The sequence below is a fragment of the Neolamprologus multifasciatus genome, chromosome 23 (assembly GCF_963576455.1).
Source record: "Neolamprologus multifasciatus chromosome 23, fNeoMul1.2, whole genome shotgun sequence".
Taxonomy (NCBI): domain Eukaryota; kingdom Metazoa; phylum Chordata; class Actinopteri; order Cichliformes; family Cichlidae; genus Neolamprologus; species Neolamprologus multifasciatus.
Window position 1 is genome coordinate 4,304,009 of NC_140460.1, and position 25,236 is coordinate 4,329,244.

A 25,236-nucleotide genomic window follows, 5' to 3' on the forward strand; every position below is an offset into this window, starting at 1 on the left:
ATTGGAAATCACTTTTTGGCACAACACCGGTACCAAACGACTCACGGACCGGTACCGGTCCGAGGCCCGGGGGTTGGGGACCGCTGTCTGAGTGGATCTGTATATCAACATTGTTCAGTTCCAGCCAGTTGGACCGGCTTCAGGTGTTCAGTTCAGACTCAAATGTTTACTTAAATTTTAAGGGTTTTTTTTGTTGTTTTTTTGTTTTTTTACCAAAAATTATCCATAAAATATTGACCACTGTGACTAATGGGGACTGTTTTTAACCCTGTTGGGCTTTTTGTATGGTGGCCCTGAGAGGCCAAACAGACTGAAACTGAAAACACCAGAAAAACGCTGCGAAAGCGCACAAAACACAATGGAAATTGGAAAAATGAATCCTCCACTTCTTTTAAGTGTCTCCCAGCGCAATTCTTATCTCTCTATTATTAGAGTCTTTACCTTTCATTATAAACCACACTGAAGCAACTTTTGGGATGATTTGGTGCTATATAGATCAGATAAAATGGAACTAAACTGAAAGGAAATTTAACTTTGAATTTGTTTTTAGCCTTGAAGGCTGCAGCTTGGTATTTACTGATTTATTGATCAACGTTAGATCCACTTCAAAGAAAGACCCACTAATGCTGGCTATCAGCTAACAGTGGCAAAAACAGCAGAGCTTAGCAACAGAAAAATTCAAGATATCCCCAACAACAAGTGACCTTCACAGACTCGTCGGCTCATATCAGACTCCTTTCACAAAGTCTCCAGAGAAAATAGACTTGGAAACCTGCTGAGATGAACAAGGAAATGACTCACTATAGATGAAAGATGGCCAGAGTTGTTTGTCTTACAGTGGCCACCATAGATAGGATTATGCACTTTAATTGAGAGGAGTCAGAAAACAGAATTCAGTTGAGTTCAGTTGTCAAATATCTGATTTTTGATACAGTCCAAGCGCCTATGGAAGATCTATAACTTAGAAAACAAACTATATAGTGCTGAAAAGAGAGCAGATGTAACAGAAACAGTAAAGGCCCCAAAAGAGGACCCGAACTTACAAGCAGCCACAGAAAAGGATCATTCAGACAAATATGAAGAAAATAATTAAAAACAAATCTACAGAACACATGAAAATAAAGCTTTTATTGGTGTAACGAGTCTTGGTGAACCACTAGTTTAACATTAGCCAACCAGTCCTGGGTAATATATGCACATGTGTCCTTGCAAATACAAACTCATACAGGTCTTTTCTCTTCAGGGCCATCCATCTTTCTGCATATTTCATAAAATGTGGACACTGGTCTCCATTGTTTGCACAATCTCTCAGTCTGATTTCGTCCCTCAGTCATCAAACTGAAGTATCAGGTACACAGAATGCAGAGCTCAAGTTTCAGAAAGCATGCCGTAATCCATCGTCACGCAGATGATCACACTTGGAGAAGAGCAGCAGGGAAATTATCATAGAGTTATAAAACCAAAACAGCTTTATGATACTCTGACAAAGGCAACATGTGAAGGCTGAATTATCAAACTACCCTGTACTACTGTGGCACAAACTAGTATGCAAGTATCTTTGCATCTGTCTTCCATACGAGTTTCCTTTATGTCTCCTTTCAGACCACATCAATGCCTCTATTCTGTTTTAGTCTTCTTGACACAGTAATGAATTGGGAAAAGCCAACACCTTCACTTTAAATGGCTTAATAGAGCGATCACATCATGGAAACTTCCTTTCTATAGTCTCCTTTCCTACCTGTCTCCTTCTACTTTGCCCGTCTATCTCTGTTTGTCTTATATACGCACTCTCTAAGGCTTTGAGTGCGAGATGCTGTGTGCCAGCAGGACTTGTAGCCATTGACAGGGGGTTAAATGTGGAAACAGGACCTGCTCGTCTGATCTCCGTCTCTTTGTGAAAACATAGCAACCCAAATAAGGAGATCGGCCACGGCTGAAGAGCAGTCAGACCATTCCTGAGAGCGAGCTTGGATGGGTGGTTTGATAGGGTGGAGTGTGTGTCTAAGAGAGTGATAACCAGGGAGTAAGGATGGAGTGGACGCAGAGTGGTGAGTGGCTGAATGAAGAGAGGAATGGGCAGAGAGTGAGAGGATGGAGAAAAGTGATGGATGTAGGGAGGGAGGGGGAAACATGGGAGGAGGATGGCGATAGGGGTGGTGAGTGGAGACTGGAGGCAGGTTCTGTTGAAGTTTAAATAACCATCCTTATAGGGCTTGACTCTCCATCTCTGTTCACAGCTCTTTCTGTCTCCTTCCATCTGTCTCTCCTTTTCTGTCTCTGCCTCTCTTGCTTTCTCGCTTTCTCTGCAGCTTTGTTCAGCTCGAGCTTTCTCCTGCACTGCAAGCGAGGCTGAATCTCCTACATCTCAGCGAGAGCCCAAACTTTTAACGGTGCGTTTCAACATCTCAGAGGGAGAAAATCCAGCCGAGCAGCCGCCATGGAGGCCATCAAGAAGAAGATGCAAATGCTGAAACTGGACAAGGAGAATGCCATCGACCGGGCCGAGCAGGCAGAGACAGACAAGAAGGCGGCAGAGGACAAATGCAAGCAGGTGGGAAAGACCGAGCAAGAAAGAGATGGATCACAAGGGATTCCAGCGCATAGAGAAAATATTTTAGATATATTTTAGGGATATTGATCTGATTTTGGAAATACGCAACTAGAACTGTATATTAAGCAAAAATGTATAGATTAAGTTTATAGTTTACTTATAGATTTACTGATTAGTTGCAACTTCTGAAGCGAAATTTATTTCAAAACAGTTTTTCATGAAAAAAGAAATGTCCACACCCAGTAAGTGTGCTTTTCTCTGAAGACTTTTCTTTTTATCCAGTTCTTAAACTAATCACGACATTCAAACCATACCAGACATACCTACAAGGACATGGTGTGTAAACAGTTCTTACATTTATTTATTCTACATTCCTCACAGTTAATTTACTGGTTTACTTTGCTGGGAAAGATTTTAGGAAGTAGTTTAACTTTTTTTTCTTTTTCTTTTCTGAGGAATGCCTCATAGTACAGATGATCCAACCACAGGTCCAGGAAAGTTTGGAAGTTATTAAATTGCTGACTTTGGATCAAATGAGGTGCAAATCATTGCTTTCAGTTTCCACTCGTTACTTTTTTATTCTTTAAACAAAGCTGTACTAAGGAGATCTGCAGGAAAACAGTAGTTTGAACTTCTCTTCACTTGAACTGGTCAGCACCATCGGTACACAAGTGATGAGACCACCCAGGACCAGGATTTGGTCTTTGGGGAAAGAAAACAAGTCCACCTCAACCGCTTTATAGAGAGGACCTATTTTAAAGAACAGCCATTATGGAGACTGTGTGACCCTTAATAAGCATGCAAATGGACATGCATAGACACACAAATGGAGGATTAGACACACGTGCATGCGTGCACACACACACAAACTTATGGTTCCAGGCGTCTGTGTGTTCTCGCTGATAACAGCTGTATTTTTAGAGCCCAGAAGAGAATGGCAGTGTGGGACACAGCAGGGTTATCAGATGTACTTCATGGACTCAGAGGGGAACACTGATTAGGGGGAACAGCTAACCCTGAGAGAGAGAGAGAGAGAGAAGAAAAGGGAGAAAGAGAAAAGAGATTAGACCGCATACCAGAGTTCTTGTCATGAGAGGGTGATGCTATTTAAATAAATGTTCTCCAAACATCATAAACATAGTTCTGCTTGCAAATTAGCCACCGCAGCTTTATCAGTTGCTTAACTTGGTTTCCTTTCAACCATCATTTTGCTCAGCAGTTGTTAACTCGATAAAAGTTTCATCATTATATCTTTGCAAAGGTTCATTCAACTGTGAGAATAAACATGATGGTGTCAGTGCTCAGACGAATGCAAATAGAATAGAATAGAATAGAAGAACCGACCACACCAGACTCCATCAGAATAGAATAGAAAAGACTACACCAGAATAGAATAGAATAGAAGAACCGACCTCACTAGACTCCATCAGAATAGAATAGAATAGAAAAGAATCGACGAACCGATCACACCAGACTCCATCAGAATAGAATAGAAAAGACTACACCAGAATAGAATAGAATAGAATAGAATAGAATAGAAAAGAATAGAATAGAAGAACTGACCACACCAGACTCCATCAGAATAGAATAGAATAAAATAGAATAGAATACACCAGAATATAATACCAAATCACTGAACAGAACAGAACAGAGACTAGAATAGACTAGACCAGAATAGAATAGAATAGAAAATAATAGAATAGAATAACAGACCACACCAGACTCCATCAGAATAGAATAGAATAAAATAGAATAGAATACACCAGAATAGAATACCAAATCACTGAACAGAACAGAACAGAGACTAGAATAGACTAGACCAGAATGGAATAGAACAGAACACAAGAGAACGTAACAGACCAGACCACACTAAACTAGAATAGAATTGAATCAAATCAAATCAAATCAAATCGAATCTAAGAACAGAAAAAAACAGAGACTAGAATGGACCAGGCCAGACCAGAATAGAATCCAATCCAATACATCACCAGGCCAGACTACACTACACTAGAATATACTAGAATAGAATAGAAGTTCATCTAAGGTTTTCATGCTAAACTGAGTTAAAATGAAAAAAGTGCTGTCAAACTCCCTACAGCACTAACAGTATCCCTTGTTTTAGCTGGAGGAGGAGTTACTGGATCTGCAGAAGAAGATGAAGCAGACGGAGGATGAACTGGACAAATTCTCCGAGGGCCTGAAAGACGCTCAGGAGAAACTGGAACTGTCTGAGAAGAAAGCTGCAGATGTGAGTGAACGGCACGCACACACACAGGAGGGTTCGGTGTCACTTCATTTTCAGGACACTTTACTCAAAGTTAAACTAGAACTCAAACTGCCAAATAACCATGACCATTACAGTCACTGAATCCTTGAATCCCGTAAAGAAGAACAAAGGATGTTAACACTTGTTTCATCTGACTCTGGCATGCACACATTACTGTGGCACTACTGAAAACCAGGGACCATTCTTCCACAGCTGGACTCTTTCTAAGCCGGCACCAGCTGTGGCTTTGCTTTGATCCGCGGTGAACGATTTGGAGCACTTCAGAGACAGTTACATTCCTGTGCAGCCACTCCTGAAAGATGAGCACACGGTTAAACTATAATCCCTTCACCCAAACACACACACACACACACACTGTAAGCCTCATCATGACATATGTTCTGACATTTACAGTTACACAAACATGAGGAGGGACATTTACAACAAATTGCATGCAGATGTTGCAATCATGACAGCAAAGGGACAAACATGCAGAAAATATAAGAGTTTTTCATTTTGTGCCACTTCATATGTTCTAATACAATTTACTAAAGGCGATAACTAAAATGAAAACAAACAACACAAAACAGTTTATATGCCTAAATTCACTTTTGGCACTTTAAGGATTTTAAATGTTTTAAGTATTTATGATGCTTTTAGACTTTAATTAAATAAATTATGTAGCATTTAAAAGTCAGTTTGATACATGAATGTGCAAGTTATGGGCACATCTAGGACACAAGGGGAGATAATTAGTCAATAACCTGCCTCTTGTAAGCTCACTGCATTGCACTTACAAGAGACAGGGAACAAGACGACCACTCACTCGCTGTGAATGCAGCACTATTACTCGGGCTGTTCTTACATCAGTGGAAATCAGTGCAGTCCCACATCAAACAGACTTTGTTCTAACGACTTAGTTGGTTTAATAGCATTTCATGTCCAAGCTGACTAATTTGAACATTTGGAAGCTATTATGTTTTTTTTAATTCTTCATTAAGAAGCACACCGCCTACATATCCAACAATGCATTTCAACCTCTAGCTGTAGCTTCAGGTAGCTTAACCCACAAACTTCAGGCATGACTAAGGAGGCGGTGAAATAAGCTTTTTTTATTTCTAACTTCACACCACCAAATTACTTTATTGTCAAACTCGCAGTCTTGCGGTCAGAGCCAAATGATGGAGACACAGCTGGACCCAAAGCTGTAAACAGACTTCCCCTTTAACTAAACTCAAACTTGCAATGGCAACATTTTTTGGCTCTGGAGTATTTCCTTTTTCTCATGTAAAGATGTAAATAAATGTAACCACCACTGAGAAATCCTATATGGATCTCCTTGTTTGTGGACAGAAACAGTTAATTGGGTAAATGTAGCAGAACATTGGAATTGGCAGTTCTCCTGAGCCTAATCAGCTGCAATCTGGGAAAGGCGGTCATATTTTAGATTGGCATCACCACAAACCACACGGTTGTATATCTGTCAGTCGTGATTCATGCAGCACAGCTGTGTGTTTGCTTGCTTGTGTCCGTTACTGTGTGTTTGTATGGGTGGAAGGGGGAATCACATATATCCAAGCATACAATACTGTTTACAGTATACCTGTTTATCAGTTAAATGGCATTTTAATAAAAAGTGGGGGAAAGCAGTACCACAGCATTACGAAGCAAAGTGAGCACAGAGAGAGAAGAGTCATGCAAAAACCTCCCCCACCTTCCACTAAGATGTGGTATTGTTTTAGCCTCGTGGAGGATATCCCAGGGAAATGTGATGTTGCACTAAACACAAAGAGAAGGGAAGTGCCTGCTATATAGACATAGACCTAGGGGCTGAGACATGCTGGTTTATCCTCACACAGTGATTAAATAAACTCAGGATGGTTCTGAGAAGCCTCACATATAAACTGGGTCAAGTGGGCCCCTTGAAAACCCAGAGCCTGACCTGTAGCTATCACTCTTGGGTGTCCTGTAGTGTTTGGAAAGAGAACTCAAGCAGTGCGAGTTGTGTTAAAAAATAGACGTCCACTATGGCATTTTTTTTAGATTTACCACAGAGTGACATCGAATTATGAAGTCTGCTCTGCTCCTCTTCCATGAATTCCCCTCCACATGTCGCTTATTAGAGGAAGCAGTCAAGTCATTATGCATCTGAATTCACACCGACCAAAATTGGAAACCTGGAAACGACTGGGAGAACAGAGCAGTGAGCCAGCAGCTCCTGCAAGCAAACCGTTTATGATTCATGAAAAAGGGCACCAGAGCAGACGTGCTGATATTTAGGTCATCGCTGTTTATTGCTAGCTCAAGCCACCAGACGAAGAGTCTATCCTTATAGATCTAAGTACTTAAACATAGTGCAGTGAAAAGTAAAGTTAGCGCATGTGGTCTTGGTACAGGCATTGATTACACCAATCACAGCAGCAACAGTCACAGTTTTAGGGCAAAGCTGGTCAGCCGGGCGGAGAGAGCAGAGAACAGGCAGAGGGGGGGCTCTGGTATGTGAGGAATGTAGCTAAGGCAAACAGAAAGGCCCACACTCCTGTGTCTAATGAAATCAATGCTTCCAGCTTTTCTGGTGCAAGGGCCAAATCAGAGAGAGAGCAGCTCAATCAACACACGAGACTGTGAGACGTGTTCTTCTTGTTGAGAACAGCAGGACTGAATCTGAGATGAGCCTCGGCTGAAATCTGCTGGCCTACTTGCCCGTCCGCCCGACATATTCAAGCTCCCAGGCTGATCGTGTGAATAGGAGCCGATGGGGGGTAAACACAGGCAGGGCAAGCAGTGAAACATGAAAAATGAAGAATAAATTTGATTTACACCCACACAATGTACATCATCAGTCAGCAGGGAAGTGGTTTATGTATTCTCTATTTGCTCTCTGCTTCAAGACAAACATTAACACGTTTCTATTTAGAGAGTTGCGGGTTTACTGAGAGGTCAGAAGTTGGAATTATATATATATATATATATATATATATATATATATATATATATATATATATATATATATATATATATATATATATATACATACATACATGTGGGCTATGTTTAGATGTTGCTGCTAGTTGAACTTCCTCCCATCCTTAATGTAAGGGCAGTGCTGAGTTATCAGCTAAGGCTTGGCTATCAATTTCTGTCCATAAGCTGTACAATCTAGATATCAGCTAATTAATGGTAACTAAGTAATAAAATACTGTAAGCACAAGTAAGCTGTAATATAATGCACCAAATGGCACCGACAGCATAAACACAGTGGAGGGGTCGAGCTCAGTGAGTTAGTGAATGTGAGGCCAACCAGAGATATCAGCTAGAGATGCCCGTGTCTGGATGCCTGTCTATCAAAGAAGTTACACCCCTAACTCCAGTACCCATGAGGATACTACAAAAAAGACTAGACTCCCATGAGTTGATTTAGATGGGGAAATCTTATTTTTTTGCATGAGGCTGTAAACATGTTTCTTAATGCTCTGAAAGCTCAGTATTTGAAAACGGAGTCTTGTTTTTGGAACCAGCAGTACTTTTTTGCACTCCTACATTAGCTACCCCCTTTTTTTCTTTTTGGCCTGTGGTTTAGGTTACTGGTTAGTGTGGGTGTCAACCCAAGATAACTGACTACATCTGGAGGGTGCCGGGGCCACATATGGCCACATTCTTTAAGCAGCATACAAGTAATCACATGTCCTCAGCAAAACCAGTGTGTGTACTCCTTTGGGCACCGGTGGTGTCTTATTCGACATAATGAAAATTTTGAAAAGGATTTAGAAATATATTAGAGGTTCACTAATCATCTTGGGCTGTTTAAATGGCCTGCAACACACCAAGGAATACTTATTATGACGTCTTCTTTTAAATTCCAGCACACCAGTTACAATTTCTGGTCTTTGCCCACTGAAATAATCTAGGTGTTTACTGTCATATTGAGCAGGGGCGTGACATTCTATTACACAAGTGGTCACTTGAGACCAGATGCTGTAAATAAAAGATGGATATAGCCATCGTGATCTTAACCATTGGTTTGTGCAGACCTGGTGAGAAGTCTCACCATTTTTTCCCTTTTTTTAGAGCTTGAAGTGACCGTATATGGACGAGAAGATCTAGAGATAGGTTATCAGCTAGCAGTAGCAACCTGGGTTAGCTGCGTGTATCTGTAGACTGCCATATTATTTGTCTGATTACTGCATTAAAATTGCTGAAAAAACACACCAACATCTCAAATATGGCTGAGAGGTCTATTTCAGAGACCTCCTCATATTAGGTAAGATCGGATTTAGCAGATAGTATAGCAACCTAGCTGGCACATGTTTGCTCAGTGTGACCATGGGCCTTGTTGTGCATCACTTTAGTTAATTAAAATGGGTCACAAAAGGAAAAACAAAACAAAAAAAACCCCGCTTTAGTATCTGGCTTTAAACATGCTTATTTCTGCAGTGAAGTTTAGTATTTGAACATTTGAGCCAATTAAATTCACCTGCTTTTAGCAAGCCTCAAGTGGCCATTTAAGGTATTGCCGTTTTTGGTACTTTGCTAGCTTCACCTCTAGAGGTTGCCCCTTGCTCTACATCAGGGTAGGCAACTCCAGGCCTCGAGTGCCGGTGTCCTGCAGGTTTTAGCTGTGTCCTTGATCCAACACAGCTGATTCAAATTGCTAAATTACCTCCTCAACATCTCATGAAGTCCTCCAGCGGCCTGGTAATGAACTAATCATTTGATTCAGGTGTGCTGACCCAGGGTGATATCTAAAACCTGCAGGACACCGGCACTCGAGGCCTGGAGTTGTCTACCCCTGCTCTATATTCATGTCAAGAATAATAAGGATAAAAATCTTGCACAGTCTGAGCCCAACTAACCCTAGCATGCCATTTTGAAATATGCCTGTGCCATCAGAGAAGAAAAAAAAATCAATTGATAGAAAGTCTGGGTGATTCAGTGTATTCAGGTAGTCAGGTGACCTCAGTTTTTCGGGGGCATGTTAACTGAACCTGGATCCGGTCAGGTAAAGCTGCCTCGGATCATTAGTGTTGCCCCCACAGGCTTGTACAGTAGATGCATGTGGATGCATCACTTTATCTGCCTGATCCACTGATCATTCTGGAAGAAGACAAATCTGGACTCATCAGACCACGTGACATTTGTCCTATCTTTATGCTCCATAGCAAACACAAGCCTTTTTTTTTCCATTGAGGGTCACTGATAAGTGTTTCTTCCTCACTAGTTTTAATCATTCTCCTTAGCTGTTTTCAGGCCAGTTGTTTGACCCCTCTGAAATGGAGCAACAGCTTCTCTGTGACCACGTGGTCGTTTAAGGTTAAATAACCTGTTGCCATCCAAAACACATTAATCGCTGCTGCTTAGATTTGGATTTCCACCATGAAGTTAGAACAGTATGTGCAGAGCGGCACTTTAACCAGTAGTCCACGATGACAGAATGAAATATAATTGTGTGGGGGTTTTTAAAAGAGGAAATACTCAAATTATTCACACTTCACTGGAGGCAGTACAAACTCAGGGGAAATTTAACTGTCACATCAAGTTTGTGTGAGACAACTAAACAATGGACACTGCGCCTTCACAATGACTGAAAGTAATTCATCCTGGCTCTCCTTTTTCTTTTCAAAGTCTCGCAGCAGCGCTCACATCAGTCACAGGGATCAGCTTTTTACACACGCTCGCTCACTCTCAAGCCCCGCCCTCTTTGGCGTCATCGACCCAATCACTCACTCTCTCCTCCTCCGCCACACAGTCTGGCGCTCTCAGCTCTTCTCACCGCGCAGCTTATCCCGTATGCTCCTCAAACTCTAACTGAAGCTGAGTCCGGACCAAAACTGCTACCTACATTCCCGAGGACCACTTTCTGCGCCGCTCATGAACTTTTCATTCCTACAATCCAGAAGAAACACTCGAGGAACACCTGGACACTCACGCTTCCTAGTTATATAACTTTTTGCTGCACTTAAGTGACTCTTTTACATTTCTCATACTTTATCTCCGGACTCACGCCTATTTTTCTCGTTTTTCTTTTTTTTAAATCAACGAACAAAAGTCTTATTTTTCTGTTACTCAGCTACTCTGAATAGACCAAATAAGCAGGAATCAGTGGCCTCGTTTTTTGCACAACATATACATAGTCTTAACTGTGTTTTATTTTTTTTTACGTTTAATCTTAAGTTAAGTAAGGAAACAGTAAACAATGGCAGGTGTGAACTCTCTGGATGCTGTGAAGAGGAAGATTCAGTGTTTGCAGCAGCAGGCCGACGACGCAGAAGATCGGGCTCAGGTCCTACAGAGAGAGCTGGACAGTGAACGGGAGCTCCGGGAAAAAGTGAGACAATCAACTCCTCTATTGTCGTGGCTTTTTCTATTGTCGCCATTTTACATGTATTATAATCATTAAACACGGACTGAATTGTTCGTATTCGCCTCTCGGGCTCTACAAAGTCTTATTAGTCTCATGTCATTGATTCACTGGTGGCGGGCGTGAATGTGCCACAATGCAAGGCGTTGGTCTGCAACGAAAAAAAGTTTGGATTCCTACAGCTCTTCGCGCATGCTCCGTGTGACTTGAAGGCCGCTGTGAAACAGTGATTAGACCACGTAGACAGCGTTGAAGTGATTGTGCAAATTGTGGCGAATCTATTAGCCTGACCAGTTTATTTCTTTTAAAGTCAAATAATTCTTGTGTTAATTGTGTTATAATTGTGACTATATTTTCAGTCAGATTCCATTAGGTTTGCAGGTTAATGGGACAATGTTTTGATGGAATTTCAATGGAATTCACTTTTTAACGCTCTGATTTGCTCAAAGGCACTTCGGCAAGGGTGGCTGTTTTCCCTCGGCAGCTGTCTGGTTGAAGGGCTGACCCAAGGGCCTCCACAAATGATCGGAAAATACAGGGCACAGTTAAAGAGTGCCTCCTCTGTTATTAGGGACACAAAGGAGTAGCTCTAAAAATGTTGCTGTTTTCAGCCAGAAGTAAAAGATCAGCTGCTTCATTGATCAATCAACAGTAACAGTTGAGATCACCTTTAAGTTTTTTATAATCAAACTGTAAATTGGTGAAGTTGAACAATGAAACAACTGAAAGTTGTGAAAGCTGTTTTCCACACCTCTTTACATTAAACTGTAAAGTTTGGGTTATTTGCTCAGCTTGGGCTGAAATTACTCATTGCTTAAGTTCCACAAATTGAGCGTCTTTAACCATTGCCTTCAATGTGTCAGATGTGACTCATATATTGAGTAATTGGCGGGTCTGTCACCTGCCTGTCTCTTGACTGTGCCCACATCCGAGTTTTATGGCTTCACATGCAGAAAAGGTAGTGGCTGGAGGGGAGGGAGAGAAAAACGCTTAGCAGCACAGTTAGGCAACAGTTTTTGACTCGTTTCACGTGCTGCTTTATGGCACACGGTGCCACACTTTTTGCATAGGAGTTATTTTAATGATAGGACAATGAGAAAGACTTGAGGAGAGTGGGAGGGGAAGGTGTGGCGGTAAAGATATGGCAGCTGAACTGATGAAAGGAGTTGGGCCTGCTGCAAGGCAAAGCCCTTTGTTACAGGATGGCTATTAGGTAACAGGTCACCTTTTTAATTTGACCATTGGGCGTGTGGGTAATTATTTTGGTATGGACTCGCATACCGCATCGGTTTAAGTTTGGCTTCATAGTTGGCTTGTTTGTGTTGCAGTTTGTGGTTGTTCAGTGGGTGCTTTGTGTACTTTACAAGTGTTTCTGTTCAGTGTTTGTGCAAACTGCAGCATGAACTTCAAAACACTGACACAGAAATGGTAAATGAATGAATGAATGAACGATATGGGGATGCCCCGTATAGCTACATCTGCTATCAAGGTGCATGTGTGGTCTCACGTCAACGAAGAGCTGAAAGGGTTGTTTTTTTTTAAGGAATTAATTGTTAAAAAAATGTTTTTATTGCATACGAGGCAGACTGATTGGTCAGTTTGGTCCAGCATTTCAAAACTGATGACCCAGTAATCTGTTACCAGTGTTTTTATGGTGTCATTCATTATCAGCTTACATACCAGCGTCCAGTTTGAGAGGTTTCAGAGGTGGACTTATAGTTATTGACCTGTACTTATAAGTATGTCTTGTATAGTGTGTTTACACTGAAATGGGAGGGTGTGGTTAAACTCTTATCTTCAGAGTGGATGCTGCATTAAAAAAAAAAACGTGCACAAGCAGTTTGATGTCACACGTGTCCCTCCATTCAAAGTCGAACAGAGAGGTGCAACTGTGTGGCGAGGCTGGTGCGGTCCCATGTGTGAATAATTAGGACAACCTGGAGTTGGCACAGAAAATCCTTCTGAGTGCGGGGAGATCAAAACAAGAACCTTGCCGCGTGTAATGAATCATTCTTTAAAAATGTGTGAGGGAGTACAAAAACGTTGGCTACGTCTCTCGCTGATAAAGAAAATTGCTTCATGTTATTGTGGTTTTGACGCTTCTGGGGATGTTTCTTAACCTCTCGGTAATGATTTAAGGTTGTAGTCAAAGGCTTGTGATGCTTTTTGTTTATAGCCACTGTTTCTCTACATGAATTCGTTCAGTTTTCGCAGCAGAGTCGGGTCAGAGGTGATCTTTTTGACTGTGTTCGGAGTCCTGTGAAGAGCACAGATGAAGCAGATTGGTTGTTTTTGGAACATGGAAGCAAATTTGAGTGCTTCTCCTTCTTAATAACGACAAGATTAGTTTAAACAATCAGTCATGACCAAAAAAAGAAAAAGAGACGAGGAAAAAATATCTGCTTCCTTTTCTGAAATTGAGGCTGTTGTTAGGACAACTTACAGTTGCCGTGGTGAGGATCAGTGTTTCACCACACGCAAGATGAAATACAGAAATAAATATAAAAAGGGAAGTGGAATTCTTACTGAGGAATCCCCACGCACGCCCTCCCTCCGACTGACCCTCCCAGGATGTCGGCTGCCGACCCTGGTCCAGCACTTCCTGCGCTTCTACTCCCAACACTTCCTGTCCCCTGGCTCCAGCCCTGATCAACAGGAAGATTACTGTGCGCGGTGAAGTTGGTGTTTCTACATTGATGTGCCACTTCATCTTTAGTGTCCTGTTACTAACACTATTTCACTAAGTCTGCAGTCTTTTTTTGCACTACAACATTTAATTAGACACTGAAGTTGCTTCCTACGCTTATGGCAACTGTCTTTGTTTACTTGCATCTCATATCAAGAGTAAATTGCAGGAAGCCATTCAAAAAAATGCTTATCGTGAAAAACGACATCCCGACACTCATCTGCTGAGCTAAAGGTGTTCGTTTGTTGCTTTGTGCGGTCAGCTAAGGCTTTCTGCTGGGCCTCTAGGAGTCTCCAGCAGGTTCTGTGGAAAGAATTACTTCCTGATTTCACTGTTTTCTTTGGACTTTCTCCCTGGGAATAGCTCAACTTTCCAAATATAACTGCCACATGTTGATACTTTTTGGCAGTCGCTGGCATCCTGGGGAACACTCCCATGTAAGTGGCTTGTGGCTTTGCTGATTATGCAGGCCAAGGCTGAGGGTTCTCATTCAAACGAGGAGTGGGTTACATTTGTTCGGTTAGTCCTTGCACAGGCGAATTTGCTGTAATGTCGTTAAATAGCATGTATACGGCACCAAGTCGTGTTTGAACTGCTTTTAGAGTCCATGAAAGTGAGTCACTTCAGCGAGTCTGTTTGCTTGTGAATGCAGAGTGGAAATGGTAACCTGAAGGAAACTCGGGATTACCGGGATTCATATTTGACCTGCAGGTAAAAATCACCCTGTTAATATTTATCTGGAAAGTTAGATTGTATCAACGCTGGAAAAATGTGTTTTTTCTTATGGTTTGCGGATTCCTGGTGGTGCGGTTCACAAATGGGTTGCAATCAGCCTCTGGTTAGGATTAGACACACTGAGCTAAAGACTCAGACCAGAGTCGAGATCCTCCTAAAAGTCTGAGTACATGCTTTTAAATGGCGACAAATTGTTCAAATTGTTTAGCGCTGAAGGAGCTCATTGTGATGCTTGTCTGAATGTTTAACAACCGTCTTTTGCATACTTCACGACAGACTGGCTTATACTTTATGCAGCTTTCTTTGCACGCCAGATCTTTGTGGGGAATGATTACACACTTTCTTTCTGTCACGAACCAACACAGAGTAACTTTAAGAGCAGCAGGCAGTCAGGAATAACTTGCACTGAACCCCAACAGCATTGTGCAGCTCATTAGCCCACTGCCCTGAAATCAGCCAGTAATTAGATCCCTCTTTCACTTGTCCTTGATGCTGTCTCTAAGATATGTAATACACTCAGGTATTTCTTAAGTCACTCCCAGCAGTCTGCAGCCTCACTTCGAGTGCGCTAACCTCAACTAAGACAGATGAATCACTCCATGCCATCAGTAGTACCGTAGTCTGTGCCACTTACTAATGCGGTGTCTGTTAAAAAGGTAGCTTAATGTCTTGGAACATCTTGCACTGCTTTCTTGCTGCACAATAAAATGAAACTATGGCAGTCATTCAGTGTAATCCGCTGAAATCAGCCCATCTAAGCTCTAATTAACACATTATTTATTGGCTGGGAATGATGGCAGTGAGGCTTTTTAAATCCGCAGCTTATCCATAGTCTCCACTGTAGCTGGTAACTATTTTGTCAGCCCAAAGTTTTGTGTTTTGAACCTGTTAACAGTGGTTTTTATTTTTATTTCTTTAAATCTTACACTAGAATTTAGTTCCCGAAATGTTGAGCTAAAGCTTTAGGAATCTTGCAGCTTGTTGGTTGCACTGAGCAGTAAAGCTCCATTCCTGACTTAGAAAGCTGGTGACATATTAACTTACAGTGACAACAGAGCAGCTACTTGTGTCCCGGTATCTTTTAAAGTCTGTGTGGTTGTTGCCTCAGGCTTCCTGATACTCCACCACAAACATTCTCCATAGTTTGTTTTACCATATAAGGCAGGGTGCGTCCCTGGCAGCCAAAGAATGAAAAGTGGGTGCTGAAGGAAGGGGCATGGCCAGAGAGACAGACGGAGCAGTGAAAGAAAGAACAATCAAAGGGAGGAAATGAAAGGATGTTGGGCAGCGTACTTCCTGTCACCTTTTTTCAAGATCCTCATTTGCTATATGATGAGTAGCGAAAGCTCGTCGTTAACCTTACTTCTTGTTTCTTGGCATTTATGCTAACATTGTTTTGACAGCGTGTTTGCTCAAAGGCTGTTGCTGCTGGGCTTGTGGCTGCACCGGCCAAGGTTAAATGATTTTCTAAAGCTGCAGAAGAGTCTGTGGCTAAAACTGTGCATTCAGGATTTACAGGAAAGGCTCTTCTTTGTTCACAGCTCAGTCAATTAGAAGCATGAGATAACCTGTAAATGCATTCATTTTTTTTTCCCTTTTAAACCTGACACAAGGGTGTCTGTGTCTGCATGGGGCTCCCCCACTCCCTGCCTTTTTTGCTATGAGCAGATGGCAGATAAGGCACCAGGTTGCACACATTTCTGTCACTGTCACCATACCGGTGTTAGCTGAGGTTTTTATGTTTGTCTGTTTTGATACTTGAACGCAGTTTACTGGGTAGGAGACTGGATAGTTGGTAATTATGTGTGTGTATGTTTGAGAGAGGCAGAGATTGGTGCAATAAGAGTGTCTGTTTGCATGTTTGCAGAGCGTGTGCGTGTCTGGAAGCGCATTACAGCAGCTGGTGCGCTAACGTAGCTGACCATTGCTCCATTCAGGACACAGGAAGTACCAATATCTGTTATTTCAGGTTGCAGTTGAATGCTAGGTAACGTTTCTGGGCAGCCAGATGTGGCGTCGATGGATGCAGACCTGTGCGAGCGACGCTGCTGATGAGATTTCAAGATGTTCTGAGCGATTTGTGATTTTTCATTCATTCCGTGTCAGGTTCGGTTTTCAACGTCTGTCAAGTGCCGGCGGTTTGGAGACACGTCAGCGATAGTTAGGCAGACATTTCCTGTCTCGTATGGGTGGCCTCCCCCGTGAGGTTTCTGTGCAGCAGGGGAGGACCTGGGAGAGGATGAAGAAGAGGGTGGAGAAAAAACACACAGACGACCGGCGGAGGGAGTGGCGGGTCACCAGGCGGAGATTAGATGGATGCAAGATGGAGAAAATACTAAAAATGAGAACGAAGCCGGTGCCATCATGCTTGGATTTCCTGAACATATCGAGTTTATGAGAGAATGGAAGTCTGCCCTAGATATTCTCAGTATATTTAACCTCTGTTTTTCTTTTCTTTGCATTGGTCCTTCTTATCAGTCATCTCATTTTCTATTTGTGACTTTCAGTCACCAATTTCTGCGCAGAATGACTCCTCTGCCTGTAAGCTGAATGGTGGAGACACTGACGGTTGATCAGAGCGATTGCTGGACTGAAAAACTGGCTAATGAGTCACTGACCTACTAACTGCTGCCCTCATCAGAGCAGAGAATACAGCCTGCGAGGTTGTAAACATAATAAACTTGTGTGAGTACTCCGGGTTTCAGTGAATGGTTCAGCACTTATCGGTGTGGTTGTGAACTTTCATTTTAACAGCAGGTTCTTTGTGTTATGCTAAGACTGAAGTCCTGTTTTTACTTTGAATGCAACTCCCAAGGAGATGATTGTTGGATAAACTACCCGACCAACAGAGGAAATTCTTGCGTAGTTGTCTGTTTGCTTTCTTTTTTCCTCTTTCTGGCTTTTTGTTTATCGAGGGCAGACGAGCAGAAGCCCATTCGTTCTCCCTTCTTTGCCCAGTTGTGGCTTGAACATCACCGGAAATTGAGTTTGTCTAAATGTTTCGCTCAGACGTCCTGCTACGTTGTTAGGAATTACACTTTCCAGCCAGATGCAGCATGTTCTCATTAAAGACGGTTACAGTTGGGCCCTGCTTTTATGGACGAATCTCCCAACGACCTCCAGCTGCCTCCATTTCACATTTTAACCGTCACATTTTGATTTGAGAAACCCGAGTGACCCCAGAGAGCACACAGAGTAGATTACACCGTCTCCCCCTCACTCACCCACTCACTCACTTGCAGCCTTTGTTTGGATTCACTTTGTTAGTGAGGATTAGGATATGAATGATAAGGGTGAATATTTCCCTGTCGTCATAGCACCATGATTATATTCAGGTGGCTGTATTTAAATATTTTTATCAGAGTTCTGGGTAGGCATTGTACTGTGTGACTGTATAGCTGCTCTTCCATTGACAGCTTTAAAAAAAGTGTTTCATGTGGTGAAATATGCAACACTTGAGTTCAGTTTTTGGACTTTTGTTCATAATAGATGTGGTTTGGTTTTAAAGTGATGCATCAATTTGTTGGATGAGGAACTTAAGTTCAAAAAAAGACAGAGATTCAACCTCCTGATAACAGTAGTTGTTAGGGAAGTGTAGACAGGACATCACCATATCCTGTCCCTTGCTTAATTCCTTAATAGGTCATTCTTATTCCATTAATCCAAAAAAGTAAATCTACAAGATGTTAATTTTTATTCCCTTTTACTTTTAAAATTACGTCCTTCTGGTTGGTTTGGATATTCACTGATTTTTGTTGCAACAGTTGCTGAAAACAGGGTGACAAGTTCTTTTCCCCGACTTCTGTCGTTGTGTCATTTCCTTCTCTTCCTGTTTTATGATGGAGGACGGCAGACAACTTCGGGTGACTTAAAGTTGAATAAATGCATGACTTAAGTTCTTCCTGTTTTTTAAAATTTTCCTTTGCAGGCAGAGGGTGAGGTAGCAGCTCTTAACCGTAGGATCCAGCTGGTGGAGGAGGAGCTGGACCGTGCCCAGGAGAGACTGGCCACAGCGCTGCAGAAACTGGAGGAGGCAGAGAAGGCTGCAGATGAGAGCGAGAGGTCAGTTTCTTATTCGCGTTAGACACAAGTGGAGAAAAAGAACATGTGTTATCTAGTTCACCTGACTTTCACAAAAGCAAGTCTGTCCTCTCCTCACGCCGTGTCCTGTCATCCCAGAGGAATGAAGGTGATTGAGAACCGAGCGATGAAGGATGAGGAGAAGATGGAGATTCAGGAGATGCAGCTGAAGGAGGCCAAACACATCGCAGAGGAGGCCGACCGCAAATACGAGGAGGTGATTCTGACAGTGACTGCTTAAGTGCAAGAGAGAAATTCCCTTATTCAGATCGTTTGAGTTTAAAATATTTCTCTTTTTCTGTCTCAGGTGGCTCGTAAACTGGTGATCTTGGAGGGCGAGCTGGAGAGAGCTGAGGAGAGGGCCGAGCTCTCAGAATGGTAAATGCAATAAGCGCACAAATGCATAAATTCATTGACTCACATACAGATGCATGGTCTCTTGTGCGGCTCTCGGATTAAAACAAAGTATGCGTGGGATTCTCCTTGCAGTAAAGCCAGTGACCTAGAGGAGGAGCTGAAAAATGTGACCAACAACCTGAAGTCCTTAGAAGCCCAGTCTGAGAAGGTACAAGACGGACAGAAATGCATTGACACGTTAAGAAGTAATAATTCTGCTTTGGCTTTCTGGAGATTGGTGATGTTTTTCCAAACAAGAATCTTCCAAATATAGAAAAAAAAAATCTGATTTTATCCAGTAAAGGAGGAAAAAAAGGTTTCCTGTCAAAATGCATCAATGTGATTTGTGAAAATCGAATAATATGACAAAACAAACTAAAACTTTAGGCAGTTGCTTTCATTGTCTTTCACAAACACAAACAGAAAAACTAAATATATATACTGAACACTAAGTCTGGCACCATGCACACACAATCCTATCATTAGGGCTTTACTCATGGCTCGGTGCACCGTAATTTGGGTGAGCTGTCCTCAGAGAGGGAGACCACATGGCAAAGGACTGTTTCATACTACCTCCATTATAACTGTATCATCAGGCTCTCCTTAAAACCATTTATTTTACCCTCAAGCTATTATATAAGGGAGCTCGGCACCTGAACTCCTTTGATATGCAGCTGTTTAAATATATGTTTGCACACCAACTTATCTACCGCATGACAAATTAGCCACTGAGGCTTTTTTTTTCTTTTTTATGTGTGTATGAGTGGTGTTACTGGCTACGTAAGGTGTTTCAGGTGTGTATATAAGCAGCCAGTAGAAACCTGCCGCACTCAGAAATGTGTCTGCTTCATTCCCGCCCGTGCACAGACATGCAGTGCAACAGCATGCCAGGTTTACCTCATGACAACTTGTCTTTAGCAAATATGGCATGGCTTTTTTTTAAAAACAGACCTGCAGTGGTTAGCGTAACAGCAGAACTTGTTCCCAGGACAGGCCAACACCTTTCCTGTTACGTGCCAGCGAGGGAGTGGCGCCATGAGCTCTCAAAGCAATAATAATCCTGGGATGGTGCCGTTTTGTGCTCCCATTGTGTGCACGTTTGCTAAGTGTGAGCTAATGCTGTTTCTTTGCCTCTCCGTTTGTCACCAGTACTCAGAAAAAGAAGACAAGTACGAAGAGGAGATCAAAGTTCTGACTGACAAACTGAAGGAGGTGAGATGGTGTTTTCACAGAGTTGAGAATAAAATTATAATAGTGAGAATAATCCAGTCATTCAGAGACATTTGTAGCATTTTTCCCCCCTATCGCTAAAATGTTAAACGTGACATTTCCATAAGCTTAGCAAGGCTGGCTGAAAAGCTCTCCTGTTGCAGTCTTTCATGATGGATGTGTTTGTTGGCGCTCATCAGTTTGTTTTGACATGCTTTGTCTGAATTCCTCCCAGGCTGAAACCCGTGCAGAGTTTGCCGAGAGGACAGTTGCCAAACTGGAAAAGAGCATCGACGACCTGGAAGGTACGAGAGTCACATTCATATTGAGGTTTTTGGGGGATTTGCAGCATCTGTGGCCCAAAATCTTTTTCTTTTTTAACAGAACATGTAAATGGTAAATGGCCTGTATTTATATAGTGCTTTACTAGTCCCTAAGGACCCCAAAGCACTTTACATATCCAGTCATCCACCCATTCACACACACATTCACACACTGGTGATGGCTACATTGTAGCCACAGCCGCCCAGAGCCCAAATCATGTTGTCTGCTAGCTTTAAGTGAACCTGCAAAGATGCGTTCAGTTTCATTAAATGGTGATGAACTACGAGCACATCTTCATACACAGTTGCAAAATCACTCACCTGAGTTTTGGCCTGAGTTCTAGAAGAGGTGTCCTATTTCAGCATCACTGGAATTTTTTTTCCTGTGGAAAAGAGAATTTTCCACAGGAACCAAATGTATGGAAACTATTTCACTAAGACAGGCTAATAAAAGCCCCTTGTTACTGAAGGACAAGTATTCCATGTCAGCCACGAAGCTGCAGCGGCAGCAAAGAGGACAGAATGTGCTCATATTTTTGTTTTTAGGTCAGGATCGTTCAGTTGTTGAACCACAGGCAGCTGAGTTCATGGATTTATAGGATCAGTTTTATGAGACTTTCACAAAAGTCTTAAATGCTCAAAGCTCCCCCAGCAAAAAACCAAAACAAACGTGAAGAGCTTTGAGCATAATTAGGTATTCATCATTCTTTCTTCCAAGCATTTCTGCATCTTTAAAAAGGCTGACCTATTTTTTTGTCTCTTCCTTTCTCCCTCTGCTCTTTGCCTCCATCTGTCTCTCGCTCTCGTCCTGCTTTCCTCTTGCTTGTGTCGCTGCTGTCGTTGGCACCTGCCTCTGCTTCTTGTCGACCTCTGGCGTCCAGATGAGTTGTATGCTCAGAAGCTGAAGTACAAGGCCATTAGCGAGGAGCTGGACCATGCCCTCAATGACATGACGTCTCTGTAGAGACATGTTTCGCTCTTTCTCTCTGTCTGCTGTGCCTCTAAATGTTCATCTCCTCTGATCGTATGTGCCTCTGCTCATCTCACTATGCAAAACATAATTCATTAAAGCTCGTTTTCTTTCCTAGTTTGCAGCTTTTGTCTGTTGTTTTTTTGTTTGTTCGTTGCCAGTGTGTAAGAAAATTATGAACTGTTTGATGCAGTCTCAGCTAACTATATAGGTTACTATGATTTTCTTATTAGGTTATTAACAGTGTATTTTATGATTAGTTGTTACTCTACGCGTTCATCTGAATATCAGTTTTACAAAGGTGAGCATTTCTGGTTTTAGTGTGGATTAATAGTTTGCAGTCACCTGGGTTTTAATCTACACGCTTTGGTGGTTTCTGATTTGTATGTCCATAAAGTATGCATAGATCTTAATGCCATTTCCACAAGGTGGGATATACGAATGACTTCACTGTGCAGCAAACGAGTCCTTTAAAAAGTCCATCCTGTATGATCCCACTAACAGTCTTCCAGCAGTTTATGCATGAAAGGTACTCAATAGTGGTTGATTTTTATTTTTGCATGTGGCACAACTTAACCAAACTAGTTATGCAAAACATCTGCCCAGTAACACCGACCTTTGTGCAGTCTTTAAAAAAGGGGTGCTGTGTGACAAACCTCACAAAGAGATTACAGTGGCATGAAATGAGCGAGCACTGCTAACTGGTGATTGAGGGTTCACCGTGTCATATTTCTTCTTCTTCTCCCCAGAGAAACTATCACATGCCAAAGAGGAGAATCTGGGCATGCACCAAGTCCTGGACCAGACCCTGCAGGAGCTGAACAGCTTATAAACACACACAGAGGAAGCTGGAGAGGATGAGGTCGTCATTAACATTCCATTAAACGTTCGACTCCATTCCACCTTTCGAGCTGTAAAATCTTCATTCCCCACCTAAAGGGGGATTAACTTAATGCTTGTCCTTTTTTTTTTTTTTTTTTTTTCCCCAAGCACAACTTTTCTTTTTTTTTTATAAAGATTTTTTGAATCCACTGCTACTTTTTTTTTTTTTTTTAAACCTACAGATGTTCTTGTAGAAATTTGTTTTTGACCACTTACAAAGAACTGGCACTAAATTTGTCCAAAGAAACCTCAGATTTGGTCACTCAACCTCTTACACAGACTTAATTTTACACATTATGTGCACATACATTACACTTCTGATTATTTTTAATACATAGGCTACATATGGCATAGGGGTTTGCTCAGTCTTGTGTGGCTTTTAAGCGCCACCTAGTGGTAATTTGAAGTTAGTCAACATTTTTTTTCTTATTATTTTTCCATTTTATCTCCAGCGGTTGCAAATTAACAGATATTTGACAGATCTGTGCTCGTCTCAGTCTGTTTTTGTGTTAGAACAACACAACAGTCACGTGAACAGATGACCTGATAGCAAGGCTCGGTGATTCAGACTTCTTTACATTTAATTATAACGTAATGCCTCTTTGGCCAAGGTGTTGAACCTGATGCGGACGTTCTGAACACTTAAATGCTTGACCTGACCACTGATACCTAATGCATCATTACCAACAATATGCCATTGTGTAGCCAATATTTACAATATGAGTGAGCTAAACCCCAAACCACTGGAAGCTCAGTCAAGTTTTATCAACCATGGAAACTTATTGTATATAGTAGAATAATGTTAGGTAATGTGAGAAGTTGTATTTTTTTTTCTTGGGTTTTGTTTCATTTACACCACTCCTTTTTGCCAGAGGAACTCTCAAAACCAAAGAACACACACAACACAGACAATTCATGAAATGTTTTTAATTTTAATTTTATTTTTTGTGATGGTCATCGTGGTTTCATCTCATGTCAGAGCCACTGAGAGTGCCTCACATTTGGTTGAGACTGTTATGAAATACTTCATTCACCCACCCCCACCCCCAACCATGTCAACCTATTAAAATGTTTTACAGAAATCATGACTTGTCGGAAGTTTTTTGCAAATTTGATTGTTGCATTTTACTCATGCAGAAGAAGTAATGACATTGTCTTTACAGCAAAGTGCTTCATTATGTCAATCTGCTTTGGAGTGTACATGCATTCAGATGATTTTGTCTCATTCAGCCCCACACGGGGGTAAAATCGTACTCATTTAGATAAATAGAGGCAATTTCTCTATTTGCTGAGGATTTGCAACATGGCATCGCTCAGCCTCGATTATCCTTGGGCATTTCTGCTGCATTGTTCCAGGTTCGTTACTGTTCATGTCTGTTTCTTTCTGAAGGCGCAGCCTAGAGGGAGAAATGTCAAACATTTCAGTAACGTCTTGCAAGCAAATTAGGAGAATCTTATTCAAAGCTACTGTTTTTGGCATTGTACTTACCTGCTGTCAGTCTGCATTTCCCCCCTCGTGGCCTACAAAGGATTACAGAGCAGCCTGCACAGGGCACCACTGTCTGGGCATGGCTGAAGATGGTGGTGATCCTGTAACACCCTGGTGAGCATTTGCAGATCAATTAGAGCTTGCCACACATAACTAAAAATAAATCCTAAAACTTTGCACCATGAGCCAAAATTCCTACCCATGCATTTAACATCCATGAAGTAAGAGTTTGGATTCTGCACCAGCCTCTTCTTCTTATGCCGCCGCCTCTCCTCGGCAAAACCTGGGTGCATCAGATCCTTAGCCAGCTGCAAGAAAAGGCAGAGCGTTTTTTTTTTTTTAAACATGAACTATTCAATTGTTCTGCTACTGACAGGATGGGGTTAATGGAGGGATAAGAATATGAAAATGATTATTTACAAGATCATGGTAAAACTGCTGTGATGTATGGTTTGGAGACAGCACTAACAAAAAGACAGGAGGCATAGCTGACAGAAATTTGTACAGCTCAGGTTAACTGGTTTGGAAATTGGAGAAGAGGCTGAATATTGGATATGCTGGATAAAGGTGACAGTGGAAGATGATGGGGATAGGGTGAGATGAAGACGGATGATCCGCTGGGGTGAAAGAAGAAGACAGGATTGTCTTAATAGATGTACCGCAATATGTTTTATAGCTGTATGCCCCCTACAGTCTGAAGAATGAATTGCTAGTTAGAGGAGCAACATGTCCAGACAAGCCCAAGCATCATTCATACAGTACAAGAACAATGACCAGATAACAGTATATAACATGTTGCTACAAGTTCAATATTACAAGAGTTAAAAAAATATTACTCACTTTATTGCTACTCTTTTTAAAATTCAGTACAATGTTGTATTTCTTAGTTCACAAAATACTATTAAAGCATCTTTCTGTCAGTCAGAATTGTTCTACTTTCTAATATTTCTAACAAAAACAGTCAAATCTAAAAATTATAAAAAGATTTTCACTTACAGACATTTTTACTCAGATCGTCCGGTTTTCTCGTCAAATGTAAATAAATGATAAAGCAAACTAAGCCCGCTATGCTCGTCACTAAATCCACCTGTAGTTTGGTGTAGGTCTGAGTTATAAGAATCGAGTAGGCGGAGTCTTCGTGTAAGGGAGGGGCAACAGATACTTGCTAAGTAGGTCCGTGCTGAATGCACAATACGTGTTTAACAGACAAACAGCAGAGAATGGAAAGTGTACTGGAAAAGGTCTGCTTTAATTTAGCCTTTTAATTTTTTTTTTTTTTTAAACAAAATCT

The 25,236-nt window shown here is 41.7% G+C and overlaps 2 protein-coding genes across 5 annotated transcripts; one reads left to right on the forward strand and one right to left on the reverse strand.

Annotated features, from left to right (window-relative positions):
* Positions 1–2,200: 2,200 nt before the first annotated feature.
* tpm4a (tropomyosin 4a) lies at positions 2,201–23,538 on the forward strand. 3 transcript variants are annotated; one of them, XM_085150800.1, is made up of 9 exons: positions 2,201–2,551; positions 4,674–4,799; positions 18,525–18,658; positions 18,776–18,893; positions 18,984–19,054; positions 19,166–19,241; positions 20,222–20,284; positions 20,517–20,586; positions 22,324–23,538. In XM_085150800.1, the coding sequence occupies exons 1-9, from the start codon at positions 2,438–2,440 to the stop codon at positions 22,404–22,406; spliced, it is 855 nt and encodes a 284-aa protein (XP_085006926.1). In that variant the 5' UTR covers positions 2,201–2,437; the 3' UTR covers positions 22,407–23,538. The 3 variants fall into 3 exon arrangements, with proteins under 3 accessions (XP_085006926.1, XP_085006927.1, XP_085006928.1); XM_085150801.1 differs by lacking the exon at positions 22,324–23,538 and adding an exon at positions 21,486–21,691; XM_085150802.1 differs by lacking the exons at positions 2,201–2,551; positions 4,674–4,799 and adding an exon at positions 10,553–11,142.
* Positions 22,571–25,160, reverse strand: LOC146490765 (small ribosomal subunit protein eS27-like). 2 transcript variants are annotated; one of them, XM_085150806.1, is made up of 4 exons: positions 24,942–25,160; positions 24,145–24,253; positions 23,946–24,056; positions 22,571–23,853 (listed from the first exon to the last, which is right to left on the reverse strand). In XM_085150806.1, the coding sequence occupies exons 1-4, from the start codon at positions 24,945–24,947 to the stop codon at positions 23,825–23,827; spliced, it is 255 nt and encodes an 84-aa protein (XP_085006932.1). In that variant the 5' UTR covers positions 24,948–25,160; the 3' UTR covers positions 22,571–23,824. The 2 variants fall into 2 exon arrangements, with proteins under 2 accessions (XP_085006932.1, XP_085006931.1); XM_085150805.1 differs by lacking the exon at positions 24,942–25,160 and adding an exon at positions 24,366–24,885.
* Between the last annotated feature and the right edge of the window lie 76 nt (positions 25,161–25,236).

Bases quoted from the DNA above. Each gene is read 5' to 3' on its own strand.
- LOC146490765 (XM_085150805.1), bottom strand. From the start codon at position 24,431: ATGCCTCCTGTCTTTTTGTTAGTGCTGTCTCCAAACCATACATCACAG. The intron at 24,254-24,365 runs GTAAATAATCAT...CTTTTCTTGCAG, and splicing joins AGCAGTTTTACCATGATCTT to CTGGCTAAGGATCTGATGCA. The intron at 23,854-23,945 runs GTAAGTACAATG...TTCTCCCTCTAG, and splicing joins GAAATGCAGACTGACAGCAG to GCTGCGCCTTCAGAAAGAAA.
- tpm4a (XM_085150800.1), top strand. From the start codon at position 2,438: ATGGAGGCCATCAAGAAGAAGATGCAAATGCTGAAACTGGACAAGGAG. The intron at 19,055-19,165 runs GTAAATGCAATA...TTCTCCTTGCAG, and splicing joins AGGGCCGAGCTCTCAGAATG to TAAAGCCAGTGACCTAGAGG. The intron at 19,242-20,221 runs GTACAAGACGGA...GTTTGTCACCAG, and splicing joins TAGAAGCCCAGTCTGAGAAG to TACTCAGAAAAAGAAGACAA.